This window comes from Eucalyptus grandis, chromosome 3, assembly GCF_016545825.1.
Source record: "Eucalyptus grandis isolate ANBG69807.140 chromosome 3, ASM1654582v1, whole genome shotgun sequence".
Classification (NCBI taxonomy): Eukaryota; Viridiplantae; Streptophyta; class Magnoliopsida; order Myrtales; family Myrtaceae; genus Eucalyptus; species Eucalyptus grandis.
In genome coordinates, this window is record NC_052614.1 from 46,879,135 (window position 1) to 46,894,713 (window position 15,579).

The 15,579-nt window shown below is 41.1% G+C and overlaps 1 protein-coding gene across 1 annotated transcript; it reads left to right on the top strand.

Moving 5' to 3' along the window:
- The first annotated feature begins 1,001 nt into the window (after positions 1 to 1,001).
- LOC104437566 (phospholipase D Z) lies at positions 1,002 to 13,765 on the top strand. Its single transcript, XM_039310396.1, has 8 exons — positions 1,002 to 1,246; positions 1,631 to 1,835; positions 2,475 to 2,676; positions 2,969 to 3,162; positions 4,189 to 4,342; positions 4,769 to 4,933; positions 5,411 to 5,679; positions 13,298 to 13,765. The coding sequence occupies exons 1-8, from the start codon at positions 1,072 to 1,074 to the stop codon at positions 13,425 to 13,427; spliced, it is 1,494 nt and encodes a 497-aa protein (XP_039166330.1). The 5' UTR covers positions 1,002 to 1,071; the 3' UTR covers positions 13,428 to 13,765.
- The last annotated feature ends 1,814 nt before the right edge of the window (positions 13,766 to 15,579 follow it).

A 15,579-nucleotide genomic window follows, 5' to 3' on the forward strand; every position in this document is an offset into this window, starting at 1 on the left:
TTCAACTTTCTATTCTCTGAAAAAAAAAACTTGGTACTATTATGTACAACAAGAATCCTAAAATTTGAGTCAATTTGCAACGGAGTCCTAAAACTTTGAATTCATGATTAATAAGTCTTAAAACTTGTCTTTGCTCTTTATGTTAGTCCCTGCGTTTGTTCCCATCTATTTTTGATAGATGGAAAATTTTGGTATTTTTTTTATTAATTTCCTTTTATTTCTCGCAAAACTGTAACTGATATGGCACGGATAAGTGCCACATAACAAAGTCTAAAAATAAAAATGACTAGAGTTTAAAAACAAGTCGAGAGAGAGAGATCATTAAAAAGGAAGAAGGAGTCGCCCATTTGTCACTGGCACGGTTTAGGAACCATCATGGAGTTGCTTTGAGTGCAACAACCCTCGCCGGACTGCTGACGAGGCTTGGCCGCCCTCACTCAATGGTGGTAGCGACGTAACTCACTACTACTTGAGAAGGCTCAATTGGCCCTCGCATAGGTATCATCGTTGCTGCCACTGCAGACCCATGGAACACCTTTATAACCAACCTCTCAAATTAGTTAAATCCAAACATTCGGCATGTGTATATAATTGATTGGATATGAAATGCTAAATTTCAGTTTCCAAATTGAAAATCCCCTGCTTTCTAGCCAGTTGTGCCAACCTTGAGAGGTTGAGTTGCGTCTTTTCCTATTACGTAGCTATCCTTTTAGTGCCGCTTGCGATAGATATGGTTGAGAATATGCTCGTCGAACGTGAAGGACCTTGCTTGCTCAAAAATAAAAAAAAAAAAAAAAAAAAGACGTGAAGGATCTCTTGCGACCGGATGACCAGCTCATCCGGTTTCTCAGAGGATAGCCCGAAAGTCGAGCAATCATTTTCCTTAAATTCACGTGCTGTTGACGACGACAAAACCGCCACCTCGGCGAACTGGGTTAGTCAAATTCAACGAGTGAATCTCTGCGCTTGTCTGAAAATCATCTCTTTCCTTCTCTCTCTCTCACTCTCTCTTTCTTCTGCCATTGTCGCAGGACCGCCTTGACTTTGATTCGCGCGAGCGCACGGCAGAAGATGAAGCTTCGTCGCCCTCCGCCTCCTCTTCTGGCCGCTCTGACGCTCGTCGCAGTAGCCAACCTCTCTGCCCCCGCTGTCTCGGCTGGCTCGCCTCGCTGCAAGGCGTGGCTCGTCCAGTCCATCCCCACCGACATGCCCCTCCTCCGCCGCGTCCCCGGCGTCCTCTCCACCGGTGAGCGCCCCCTATCCCGTCGCAACGACTGCGTTTAGCCAGGTGCCGCGCTGCAGTTTGGTTTTAGAAAGCATGATCGGGGGAACAGAGTAGGAGAGACTGAGGTTGGCGTTAAAAAATGGATATTGTTAAGGTTACGTTTGTTTTGCAAAAATGTCTCTTGTATACTTGCGAAAACGAATCAATGAAAACATGTTTACGTTATTTACGAAGATATTTAGATATAAAATGTAATCAATGATGAAAATAGGTTTCATTGACTAGATAATCTCAAGTTATACAAGCAATCATTTATCGGTAAATGTTTTTCAAATTATCTGTTCTTCGCAAAATAAATGAAGCTTAAATGTATTAATTGCTGATTGGGGCGACAAATGGTTTTAGCGGATGTGCTGCGGTGGTTGGCGGGAAACTCGACGAAGAAGCTGGACATCATAGCATACTATTGGCAGCTGAATGCTCGTCCTGATGATCCTACCTCCGGCGATTATGGTTACTCTCAGTCTGACATGCTCCGACTTGGGGCCGATTTGGGTCGCGGTGTTTACAAAGCCATTGAAGATGCCGCCGATCGGAATGTCACTATTAGGTAATTGTGGATAGCGCTTTCTCATGCCCTTTGCATATGCTGATTTGTGGGTGTAAAGTAGCCATTGGAGCTTTACCTTTGGAGTATTTCGCAAATGGCTAATCATGGCTACCTTTTAGTTTATATCTGGTAGTTTGTTTCATAATTTTTTTGCTCCTGCTCTTTAGTCACACTTTCTATTAACATGTCAAATAATTTCTTTTTCTAAGTTTCCGAAGCACGTGTCAGGTAATTTGCTTAACGTGTTCTCCCGAGTAAAATCCCAGAAATCGTCTATCTTGGAGAACTGCACGAATTCTAAGTGATGCAATTTGATTTATATTTCACTTTGAGAAAGTAAAAGTACCTTTATTGGAGATTCCTAGTCCTCCAAAAGTTCCAAGGGAGCCTCAGGTAGGAGATTAATCCAATGGATGAAGATAGTGAACGACTGAAGTGCCAGAATCACTTACCAAAGCAGTGAGAAAATCATTACTTTAAAGATGGTTGAAGCCTGAAATTGTGTGTAGAAAGAAAAGCAAAACGACCAGACTCATTTTCTTGAGGCTTCTGCTTTCATATTCACCATATCTATTAGAGATGTTCTCATTTACTTCTTGCAACATTAGCACACCTCTGAAAAATATTGAACTTCATCAGGCTTTTACATCACTCAGGAGCGCCTCCTGACTATGACAGAGAACCAAATGACCTTGCTTCAGGAAGGACAAACGTCAAGTCTGTAACTCTGTTACTTGCCAAATGGTGGGGATCAGGCATAATTCATGCGAAAGTGTGGATATCAAATAATCAAGATGTTTATATTGGATCTGCAAACAACGATTGGAAGGCCCTTTCTCAGGTACACGCTTTACTTAAGAAGTCCTTTTCTCAGGAATATAGTTAGCCTTCTCTCCATTTTTTATTGGTGAGGATATCAATCCGACTGTGGCTAAATAAATTGACTGAGCAAAAGAAAAGGTGTGGGTTCTCAGCTATAAGCATCCCATTCTTGCTGGCAAGTAAGATCACAGAAGATTATGCCACATTTACACCATATTAAGACATATTGCCTTTTTTTCACCTCTTCAATCTGTAGATTTGTTTGTGTACTTGAGCCATATAGAAGAATTATAATGATCAAATCTTTACAGGTGAAGGAACTTGGAATATACCTTGTTAATTGTCCCAAAATAGCAAAGAAGGTTGAATCCTACAATGACAATCTGTGGAAACTTTCCTCTCTCGATGCTTCAGCTTACACAAAGAATGTCTGGGATCAACAATGGCAGATCACCAGAAAAGTTCCCTGTTGGTCACATTTCCTTGAACCTGACGAGCGATGCAAGTATGAAAAAACATTCATATTGCACTTTCTCTTGTGCCTCTTTTGCCTGCATAATTTGAGATTTTGTGAATCGTTATGCTCTTCTTCCTTTTTGTCCCCTGGCATTTGGTTGTGTTGTTCATTTTCTTTGTTTCTCTGGGTGATAGAAAAGTTCATTTTCATTTCAGAAAGCATGTCTCTGCTTCATGGGATTTTGTGTTGTTTCACTTTTAGCCAAGGAATATCCCTTTTTGGTCTTTCAACCATCAGATTAACTCTAGGCCCAGGTCTGAAACTCCTGAGGTTATGCTGATTGATGAGTGATTCTGTTGTTTTTAGAGTTTTTGACAGATTTTTGATTTTCATCTTTGTCGGAGTTCTTTTCAAGCCTTATCCCATTGGGTCGGATCAGCTATAAATGTTTGCCAAATTTATCTTAAAAAATTATTCCTGGTGTTTGATATTTTCCTGTTTGTTATCTCCCAGATGATTGAATGATATGAGCACAGAGAAAGCAGAACAGTTCTTATGTATGGTAAATAGCTTTTAAAATAAGAAAAGTAGAGATCTCTGGATTGAAAGTAAGAGATTCGATTTTATTTTCAAATTGTTCATTTTGGAAATGCTATTCTGTGGGACTGATGAGTAAGCAGAAATTCTCCAGTGCATGGTACATAGCCTTTAAAAGAAGAAAGGAGTTTCTAAAATAAGAGACAAGGACAAGATTTGGTCCCTTGAGGACTTCTAGTTGGATGCCTGTCTATAACTGGATAGAAATGGCTGACTCTAGTTTGGCAACTCCAATGCTTAGACTTGGTCGCAGGCTTCTGTCAAAACGTTATTCTGAAATTTGAAATCAGCAGCTTATTCTCGGTCTGATATTAGCCAGTGATGTGGTGTTGTAACCATTCGATCAGTTTGGTGCTCAACTGAAGGGTTTTGCGCTTGATTTGCTTTCAATTCACTTGCCATCATAATGATCTGGTGAAGGTTGATGTTAACATTTTCCGAGTCCTCTTATTGATATGAGCAAATATGTCATGGCAGGTCACCTCTTCCTCGATCTGTGGAGGTTCCTCATGTAGCAGGCTATCCAGTCCTGTCACATCCTCACATGTTTCGGCTTCCATTAGATACTCCTGGACGTAATCACACGTCTTCACAATATCAACATAGCTATCTTTCTTTTGCTCCTCCAGAGGTGACTTGTCCAAGACCTATCTATTTAACATTTTTAATTTTGTCTTAACATAGAAAGTAAGAATTGCATTTGGACATCATCAAAACATTAGCCATTACAGGTTAGACATTTTTCATCCTAGAAATGTTTGTTGAATCAAACGATAAAAAATGAATGGTTGCGTCTTAAGTTTAGTTTATTAAGTTTATTGATTTGCCCCATTGCAGTTCCAGTGTCTATGTACCAAATTAGAATTTAGCTAATCGACCCAGTCTAGTTGCTATTGTCTTCTCTCTGATATATTAGCAAGTAAACTTTTTCGGTGTGTATTCCTTCATGAATACTGAGGATGCTCAACATTTAAGTTGATTAAATCACATTGCGATTGCTCTACTGATCCTTTTGGGGGATCCCGTAAATTTCATCTTTCAAACTTCTATCTTGCAGCTGTCATTTGGCAAGTACCAGGCTGACGAGCAGGCATGGGTCGACACAATAAAATCAGTTGGAAGTGGAGGCACCGTTAGGATCAGCACAATGGATTGGCTTGGTCAATCACAATATATTGACCAAACTGTTTATTGGTCATCCCTTTCTTCTGCTGTGTCAGAGGTATTCTCCTTTCTTGCGACAGTTGCTGCCCTTCTTTGTACATGTGAATCTAAATCGACAGATACAGATCAATATGGTGTTCATTTGAAATCATTTTGTCTTGCATCTACCAGATTCCATTTTTTCCTTTTTATGGAGATGGACTGTGACTTGCATGAATATTTAAACAGCGGATACTAGGTCTGATGGCTGGTCATTGGCTTCTTGTTTTTGAGTTATCTCGCATGCTCGGAACAGATAAATGAAAAGCTTTTAGCTTGTTGTAAGCAGTAGAATTTCCTGCTATCGCCATTTGCCACTTTGGTTTCAAAATGATTGAAGGAAAATGTGGAAAGCCTTTGCTGTGATGAAGAACTGCTTACTGACAGAATGGGTTGATGACACTGGCTTTTTGTGATTTATCTCTATTGACCAACTTTATTTCCTCCCATATGTTGTTACTGAGAACATATTTTCTGAGTTGACTATAATTTTCAGGTTGTCTTTTCCAAGCATGCCAAAGTGAAGATATTGGTAGCATATTGGACACATTCAATAAACAACACTGACGTTTACCTGAAATCTCTCCTCTATTCCAATGTCCTTTGCTCCTCTTCAAAGTACAACAATTGTTCTGGCAAAGTTGAGATCAAGTACTACATGGTGCCGGGTTTTAACGCGACTGGAGCTGCGATCAGCAATGGGACCAGCACTGGGAATAAGTATCCTGGTCGCACTCGGGTCAACCATGGGAAGTATGTTGTCAGTTGTTGGGAATGACTGATCCCCGAAATACCGGATTCGACACCGAATCGAACCCCTAAATCAATGCGGAAGACGAAGCCCGGGAAAAACCACGCATCACCGATCGTAAAGCACACCACGGATTCGAGCGTACCTTGTTAGCCACATTAAACACTAAACGCCAATGGAGGAAGAGAACTGCCGGTCGAATCGATCCGATGAAGCCTTGAAGGGAAGAAATTGGAAGCCGTATGCCTCTTTTGTCCTTTTGGGAGAGAAAACGCGCGAGAGAGAAAACGTAATTCGATTCAACGTGCATTACTTTTTCTCTCTCTCTCTTCCCTTTTTATACCTCCCTCTTTCCACGGGCCTTATTCCTGTGGGCCGGGCTTTCGGGCCCAACTTTGGCGGATGGGCCTTAAGCCCAAATCAAATAAAGCCTTCATCTCCCACTCGCACATGGTGGTCCAAAACCAACATGGGCGGACGCCCTACTCGGGCCCATCGAGAATAATCCATCATAGACTCTCTTAACATGGTGGGCGAATGAGATTCTCTTTACCTCTCTTCAACATTCATACTGGTGAATAATCCGTGCGACCAGATACTTTGAGAGCTCGTTACTATACATCTGTTAGGAATATATAGCAGCTCATAATGGGCGTCACACTCCGAGTAGATTTAGTATGCAGTACCCTAGATCGATCGATCACATTTATATCTCTCTTAATCTCTTTTAAACAATGATATATATTGTATTCACAATTATAATTATCACAAAGACAATCATAATTGGTCGACCAGTGAATACAAAAACTACAATGTGATTCTCCAAAATCGATCTTCCTCTTTCCTTCAAACTCTCATTTCGGTTCAGCTTGCTTTTCTAGAAATGTCCCATTAGATCGAATCAAACACATGACCATTGGCAACATCCTAAGATAGCAAACACTAAATAGAAATCTTGAGAATAAGTAAGAGTCATGAGGGGACAAAAATTGAGGAACTCTTTTCCTCAAGAGTCTCACACGTCATAAAAGTCGAGATCAAACTTTTTGCCACTCTTATTGGTCGTCTTATGCATACGTAGTATGAAATACGTATTACGGTATTAACTCTTTTCCCATGGAGCGTATGTCTACACTTTTCAATACCATACGATGATAGTTCAGACATACCTAATGTCTAACTTGAGTTCACGTATCTACTCAATCACAAAATTCATCGTAACTCACATCCGGCATTTTAGACGAGATAAAGTGAAATATGTGGGTTATTTTACTTTCGGACATAGTAAGTATTATGTCCTCATCTTAACACTCGTTAAGGCAACATACGTGTTTTAAGCTTGAGCTCTCGATTATCACCTAGATAATAAGCTTTAAACAGTCTCATCTCTATTTATCACACAAGTAAATAGAGGCGATTACCCGTGTGAGTGGGCTAATCTTATATCTGTCCGACATACTTCTCAACTTAAAATAATGCACCGAGCATTAAGATGCATAAAGATCATACAAAGATTCATAGGCATTAATCAATGAAAAATAAAATTTCATAAATGTGAACAACTCAGGAAATTACAATTCAGTACATCGACTCTACGCAATCCTAGAGATTTTACATGACCACAAAACACATCTCTAGGTATTGGCTTTGTCATAGGATCTGCTACCATTCTATGCGTAGATATGTACCGTAAGTTCACATCCTTTCGTGCAATCATATCTTTTACAAAGTTATACTTGGTATCTATATGTTTGGTCTTGCCATGATACTTTGGATCTTTGGTGTACGCTATAGCCTTGGCTATCATGATTAACCAACAATGGATTTGCAGCTTTCTCAATAACACCTAAATGATCCAAGAATCTCTTAAGCCAAACTCGCTTCTTGTACCGCCGATAATGCCACGAACTCAGCTTCCATCATGGATAAGGCTATGCGGGTTTGCTTCTTACTACTCCATGATATTGCGCCATTGCTCGGTAAGAAAGCAAATCCGAGGTAGATTTCCTTTCATCTAAATCTCCTCCCCAATCAGCATTCGAATAGCCTTCAAGTCGCAGATCCTTTCCTTGGTAATTCAACTTGTAATCGCAGGTTCCCTTCGATACCTCGGTATTCTTTTGACAACTTTCCAATGTCTTCGGACTCGGGATTGGATTGGTATCTACTCACCATTCCAACTGCAAAACATATGTCGGGTCTTGTACACATCATAGCGTACATCAAGCTCCCAACAAGACTCTTGCATAAGGAACATGTTTCATTTGTTCCTTCTCTTGTGGAGTCCTGGACACGTCATGGCTCAATCCTTCACCTTTTGCAATAGGAGTGTCTATGGGTTTACAATCTTGCATACGAAACCGTTCTAAAACTTTGTTTATATAAGTTTCTTGCGAAAGAGACAACGATCTCTTCGAACGATCTCTTGAAATCTTAACTCCAAGAATGTATGCAGCCTCACCCATATCCTTCATCTCAAAGTTGGAAGACAACCAACTCTTTGACAGTCTTAACAAACTCCATATTGCTTCCAAAGAATTAGTATATCATCAACATATAATGATATGATCACAAATTGATCCTTAGATCTTTTGATATATACACAATGATCCTCATCAATCATCGTAAAATCATATTGCCATTATGGCATTATGAAAACGTACATACCATTGTCTTGATGATCGCTTAAGACCATATATCGACCTCAAAAGTCAACATACTTTTCTTCTTGGCCTTTCACTATGAAACCAACAAGGTTGTTCCATATATATTTCTTCCTCTAATTGTCCATTGAGGAAAGCAGTCTTTACATCCATTTGATGTAACTCAAGATCCGTGACTAGCCACTATTGCGAATAATGCGAATCGAGGTAAATCTCACTACAGGAGAAAATGTATCTTCATAATCAATTCCTTCTTGTTGATTATACCCCTTCGCCACAAGGCGAGCCTTATGCCTTTCAATTGAGCCATCAGCCTTTCGCTTTATTTTGAGAACCCATTTGTTCCCAATAGCTGCGTCCTTTTGGCGATCAACCAGTTCCCGAGACTTGGTTTGATTTCATTGACTCCATTTCCTCTTCCATTGCATTGATCCATTTTTCCTTACTAGGGCAATTCAGAGCCTCATTAATATTTCTTGGCTCATCCTCATCTTGTGGAGCAACCATAAAAGTTTCCCCTTCAATGCCAAAACGTTGACGGGAATACTTTGGCGACTTGTTCGCCTAATGGGAGATTGTACACTTTGCACATCATTTCCCATTATGCTCCCACTTGATTGGGTAATGATGTCGTCTCATCAAGTGGTTGCAATTGAGAATGAGTTGAATTCAATTCATCACTTCTCATATTACTCCCACTTGGACGAAGTCCATTAAGGTCATTATCCCGATCCAAGGTTTCAAATAGGGAACAATCTTCCCTATTTCGCCCTTCTTAGGAAATTCATCCTCTAAGAATGTGACATCTCGTGATTCAAACTCGTTATACTTCCACTTTCTTGCTCACCTATGAACACATATCCTTTCGAGTGTTCGCAGTATCTTATGAAAATACTCTTCTTTCCTCTCGGGGACCTAATTTCCCAAATTTGTGAGAGGATTCATGTGTATAGGCGGCACAACCCCATGGCTTAAGAAAACTTAAGTCCGGTTTTCTACCTGTCCATAACTCATATGGAGTGGAAGTAACGATTTGGAAGGCATACGGTTAAGTATATAGGCAGCGAGTTAACAACGCATCACTCCAAAAGGTAATGGGTAAGTTAGCTTGCGCCATCATGGACCTAACCATTTCAAAGAGGGTTGTTTCTTCTCTCCGCAACACCATTTTGTTGAGGAGTATATGGAATAGACAACTGTCTTTCTATTCCTTTTTCTCACATAATTTTCTGAACTCATCGATAAATATTCTCGACCTCGATCGGATCTCAATGCTTTTATTTTCTTGTCTAATTGATTCTCTACCAGGTTCATAAACCTTTTAAAACAACTTATTGCTTCAGATTTGTGAGAAATCAAATAGACATATCCGAATCGAGTATAATCATCTATAAAAGTGATGAAATAAACAGCCTCATGCCTTCCTTTCACATTCATTGGACCACGAGATATCGTATGGATTAAATGCAAAGGAAATTCTACTCTTTTCCTTTTCCAAATGGTTTCCTTGTCGTTTTCCTTCTAGACAATGCTTACATATGGACAAAATCGACTTTTTCAATATTGCCCAACAAGCCCTCTTTGGCTAGTCTATTCATACGTTGTTGGCCAATGTGACCAAGTCTAGCATGCCACACATTCACATCATTATCATATTTATTAGAGACGTGAGAAGGGAATAACAAACATTAGTATTAACATAATCAATATCTAATACAATAAAACCATCCAGAAAATAACCACAACCATAGTAATTTGTATCCAAAAACAAATTCACACCTCTATTACGAAGTTCATATTAAAACCTAATTTAACCAACACTAATACGAGACACTAAATTCGACGAATCTCAGGAGCATACAAAGACATCATGAAGGAACAAAGTGCGTCCACCACGCATATTCGTTGGCATGTGCCAATTCCTTTCACTTTAGCTCGGAGTTGTTTCCCACATAGATCCACTTAGTTCCGGTTGGTACTCGTCGGAATTCCACGAAGGATCCTCTATCCTTCGCTACATGGTCTGTCGCTCCTGAATCCACAGTCCACAAAGGATTAGACTCAGTTAAGAACACGAACTCGACACAAAAGTAAAGTTCGAAAAGTACAAGGGGTGCATACCTTCTTTGGCTCACGACAGTCGCGAGCATAGTGACCCTTCTTGTCACAATTGTAGCATTTCACCCTTGCAAGCTTTTTCATGTGAGGACGCTTCCCTCTTCCATGTTGGTTAAATTTGGGTTTCTTCCCGAAGGACCCGCTTCTTCCTTGCCTTTCCCTTATCAAACCAGTTAGGCGCTTGCGTTTGGAGCTCGAAGCTCCATTTGAGCTAGAACCAGCATAATAAAGTTCAGCATCCGGCTTAGCCGCCAATAAGTGGTCCTCTTCCAGCTCAAGATGACGCATTGCATCCTCAAAGGTTTTGATATTTTCATTATGAGTCAGGTGCACCTTCATATGCTCCCAACTCTGAGGCAAGGAACGAATCACTGCTTGCACTTGCTACTCATCTGTGAGGACATGGCCAGCATCTCTCAGCTCAGTTATCATGTTTGACATCTTTCTAAGATGTTGCTTCATAGTCTGACCATGAGGCTTCTTATAAGAGTCAAACCCGATAGTGAGCTGCCTCGCCTAGTCACCGAAGTATGACCAAATCTAGCTGCCAATGCCTCCCACATTTCCTTGGCATTGTCAAAACGCCGAAACTCTCGCATGACGTCATTTTCCATGCTGCTCAAAGAACGTGATGCGAGCTAGAGAGTTCATTCTTTCCACGCAGAAAAAGCTTATTTGTTTCTTTTGTGCTGTGCGGTAGTTCCCTCTTCAGTTCTACCATGGTCATGACAAGAGCCTCAAGTGCTTCTTGCTCTTCCAAAGACATACTTTTGGATTTTCATTTGCCAAATTTCATAGTTGTCACCATTGAGCTTTTCACCTTTGTTCAGCTCGGCAACTATGCTCTTTGTGGCTGAAGCCATTGATCTGAACAAATCAGACAAATATGCACAAATTATTAAAGCCTATCATTTATGCATCCCTATTTACATAGACCCATCATATTAATGAATAATTTCAAGTAAAGCTTTAGAATCAAAAGGTCACTTTGTTTCCAATCATCCTCCAAAAATCCTAACTTAAAACTATCATTAATATGATTGTCATATGCAAAATTAATTCTATGAAGCTACAAAAACTTCTAAAACTACCCTGACTAATTACCCACAAAGAACCGGCAATAATAAGTAAAGCAAAGATAATTGAATTCCAATAAAACAATAATGCTTTCAATCAATACAACTAACATATCAGTTGTCACATCAATAACAATCGGGTAGTAAACAATACATTATATGTCCACAAAGCACACTTAATACATATCAACCAACACAACTAACACATAGTCAGCACACGAACTGGGAAAGATCCTCTTTTGTTCAATTTTTTGATCTTTTCCCTTGTAACAATACAGTAATATTCATTTACAAAATCTATCACAATTTTCTTATAGGAAGCAGCTCCGTTGACATCCCATATGCGATTCAACACATCTTGCCATTCGGGTGGAAGAGTGCTTATGAAAATCGCACTATCTCTGACTGTGACATAGGACGACCATTCCATATGACCTGTTGAATTTTCCCGTTGACTTCAAGGACGTGATCAATTAAGTCACCACTCTCCCATCGATGATCAGTCAGCTCAGCTATCAACTTAGACAGCCTTTCCTTTTGTTCATCGGTCACTGCGCGAATAGGTGTGCGCAACCTTAGGGGAGGCATTGTTCCTACAACAAATGCAGAACAAATAAAGGGATCACATTATAATCCATATAGACTTAATTGAAAAAGAAACACATTCTTTTCCCTCTTTTTTTTTTTTTTTTTTTTTTGGGTCAACGGTCAACGGTCGTCGGCGGTCAATGGAGGTCAACGGTCAACGGTCGTCGGACCGGTCGCACCGGTCGGGCCGGACATACCGGTCCGACCGGTCGGGCCGGTGGGTCCGGTTCGCGCGAACCGACGGCACGTGCCGTGCGCGTGCGCAGGATGACGTCACGCAGACGTCATCCGGCACGTGCCGCGCGCGTGTCGGGTCTCGCGCTGGTCGGGTCGCCGTCCGCCAACCTGACGTCATCGCCGACGTCATCAATGACGCCGCACCCATCGGTCCGTGGACCGGCGCGTGCCGGTTCGCTGCCGGCGGCGCGCAAGCGCCGATTCGCCCACCGGCGCGTGTACCGCACGCACTGGGCGATCGAGCGCTTCCGGCGCTCGCGCCCACGCGCAGCCTTCCGGCCGCGCGTGTGGGCGCGTGCGGCGTCTCCCGGCCGCGCTCGAGACATCTCCAGACTCGTCTCGACGTAGCCTTTCTCCCAGTGCTTTCAGAATTTGTTTTTGACATTCGAAAACTCATGAAAATGGCCGAAGAAGTCTCGGGTGTCGGGATTTTCGCCCGGTTCCGTACGGCCGAAGGGATTTCGCAAAAAAAATCAATCAAAAACATCAGAATTGATCGGGAAAAACGTGAAACAGGGCTCTGATACCAATGTTGGGAATGACTGATCCCCGAAATACCGGATTCAACACCGAATCGAACCCCTAAATCAATGCGGAAGACGAAGCCCGGGAAAAACCACGCATCACCGATCGTAAAGCACACCACGGATTCGAGCGTACCTTGTTAGCCACAGATTAAACACCAAACGCCAATGGAGGAAGAGAATCCGGTCGAATCGATCCGATGAAGCCTTGAAGGGAAGAAATTGGAAGCCGTATGCCTCTTGTCCTTTTGGGAGAGAAAACGCGCGAGAGAGAAAATGTAATTCTAATTCAACGTGCATTACTTTCTCTCTCTCTTCCCTTTTATACCTCCCTCTTTCCACGGGCCTTATTCCCGTGGGCCGGGCTTTCTGGGCCCAACTTTGGCGGATGGGCCTTAAGCCCAAATCAAATAAAGCCTTCATCAGTGATGTGAGAGCCCACATGGGAACGAGCAACCTCTTGTGGGACTATTTCTATACTACTGCCGGTGTCAGCTTTGGGACGTATGACCAGCACATAGTTTCGCAGCTTCAAGAAGTCTTCGATGCTGATTAGGATTCACCATATGCTGTTCCTGTGGGAGAGTTTGAGGAAGGGCACTCGTTTTCGGGCTGACTAGCGCCTGCACACAAGGTATGGACCGGCTACAATTAGCACAGAAAGGGGCACGACGACAATCAAATTAAGTCTTCTAATGCGAAGGGCACAGCCAGTAGAGTTGCGCCGCATCTTGAGACGAGGACATTGTTCGGACTTAATTTTACCAGAATGATTTACACCTTGTAATCTCAAACTAAAGCTATTGGTATCTCCTCCTTGATGATTATAGCAAAGGAAGAGGCAGCTTCATTGCTTGTATACATTATCTCGAGAGAGTGCATTTCTTGAAGCTACACCAAAATCATCAACACGAGGTGAAAGCGGGTAGAACTTGTTAAGAACATAAAGTTGACACTATCCGAACATGAAATACTAGAGGACAAGCATGAATTTGCAGAAGTCATATGGAAAAGTTTAAGGCACATTTTTATTAGAAGTCCCAAAATTTATCATAAAAGTGCAATTGAGTCATAAAACTTGTAAAAAACACAATAAAAATCCAAAACTTGTCAAATTGATGTAATTGAGTTATTTTCTTGACTTCGTTTTTGTTGTTATTTTCTTTAAATACGTGGCGATGACGTGGCTCAGATGTCGTTTTGATCCAAATCTAATTTTTAATGCAATTTTGATTTAAATTAAAATAAAATGATCTAAAAGAAAAAGGTTAGAAGCGCCAGCAATGGTGGGGAAATGGTCGGCGAGGGTCTAGGCGAGGGTCACTAGCCGGTGGCCGGGCCTGAATCAGACTGGATCATCGTTGGGTAGGCCTTATGGTCCAGATCTTAGACTGGATCAGACCGGTCCAGATAAGCACAGATGACGAAAGCCCAATCTGAGTTCTCTCGTACAATTACGGCTCGGACAATAACCTTACTGAACGGCCGCTTGACCTTTGCTCTGCTTTGTTCTTCTCTTTTTGCCTTCTCAGTGCGCATCGTTCAGTGTTTAGCCGTTTGCTTCTCATTTTGAGGGGGAAGCCGGAGCGACGGGTTCAGCCATTGCTTCAGAGAAAACGCCCTCCGAAAACCCTTTTATAGAGCGTTCAAACAACAGCAAGGGAAATTTAAAGGGAAATTGATTCAAATGTTATCCTCACAAATGGTTACCAATTCTTTTATCAAAATTAACTACTTGATATTTTTTTCTGAGCATGTATGTAAAGGAAATTTACCAAAAAAATCTTAAATCTTTTGTAATTGTATCAATTCAATTATAAACATTTTTTTATCAATTTAGTTATAAACATTTTGCAATTGTGCCAATTTAGTCTATCCAGCCAAATTTAGCCGGCTGGCACTATATAAACGCCGCGCATTGAATTGACAAAAGGAAAAACTAAATTGGTAAAATTACAAACGGTTTAAGACTTTTATGATAATTTTCCATATATGTAAAAGTTATCGATGATGATTAAAATACACAATTTTCATATGTTCCTTGGTTTCTGCATATTATTTACGGTCGCTGCCCTCTTCCCTTTTTTGGCATTCTCCTCTCTCACCAACGGTAGTCGCTATTTTTATCCGTGACTAATCGATTATTTGGATGAAACTGCTTTGATCACTTGGTCAATTCCATTGCGGGTTTAAATTCCTTTTGATTCTCTTATATTAATCAATTTTGTACCCTTGTTTTGAATGGATGAGTCGATTATGGAAGTTAATCATATCATCAGCCCAGATTAAAGATTAGGAAAAGGTTTTGCTACGGGAGAATTACCAAAAAAGTCCTAAACCTATTGTAATTGTGCGGATTCAGTCCTAAACTTTTTTTTTTGGCCAATTTAGTCCTAAACCTTTTATAGTTGTGCCAATTTAGTCCATCCGGCCAAAATTGGCCGGCCAAGTCGACGTGGTTGCCGGCCGTCCGACGAACACTGACGTGGCATTTTTTAAATATATATATATATATTTTCGAATTTTTTAATTCTTTTTTTTTTCCATCTTCTCCTTCCCCGGCCGACCATTGAGAGAGAGAGAGGTTGCTTGCTGAGAGAAACCAGAGACAAACGAGAGGATGATGATTTCGCGAGGAGACCTTTGGCGGTGAGAAGCTGGTGAGAGTAGAATATTCTTCTTGCTTGCACCGCCTGGAACTTTCACAG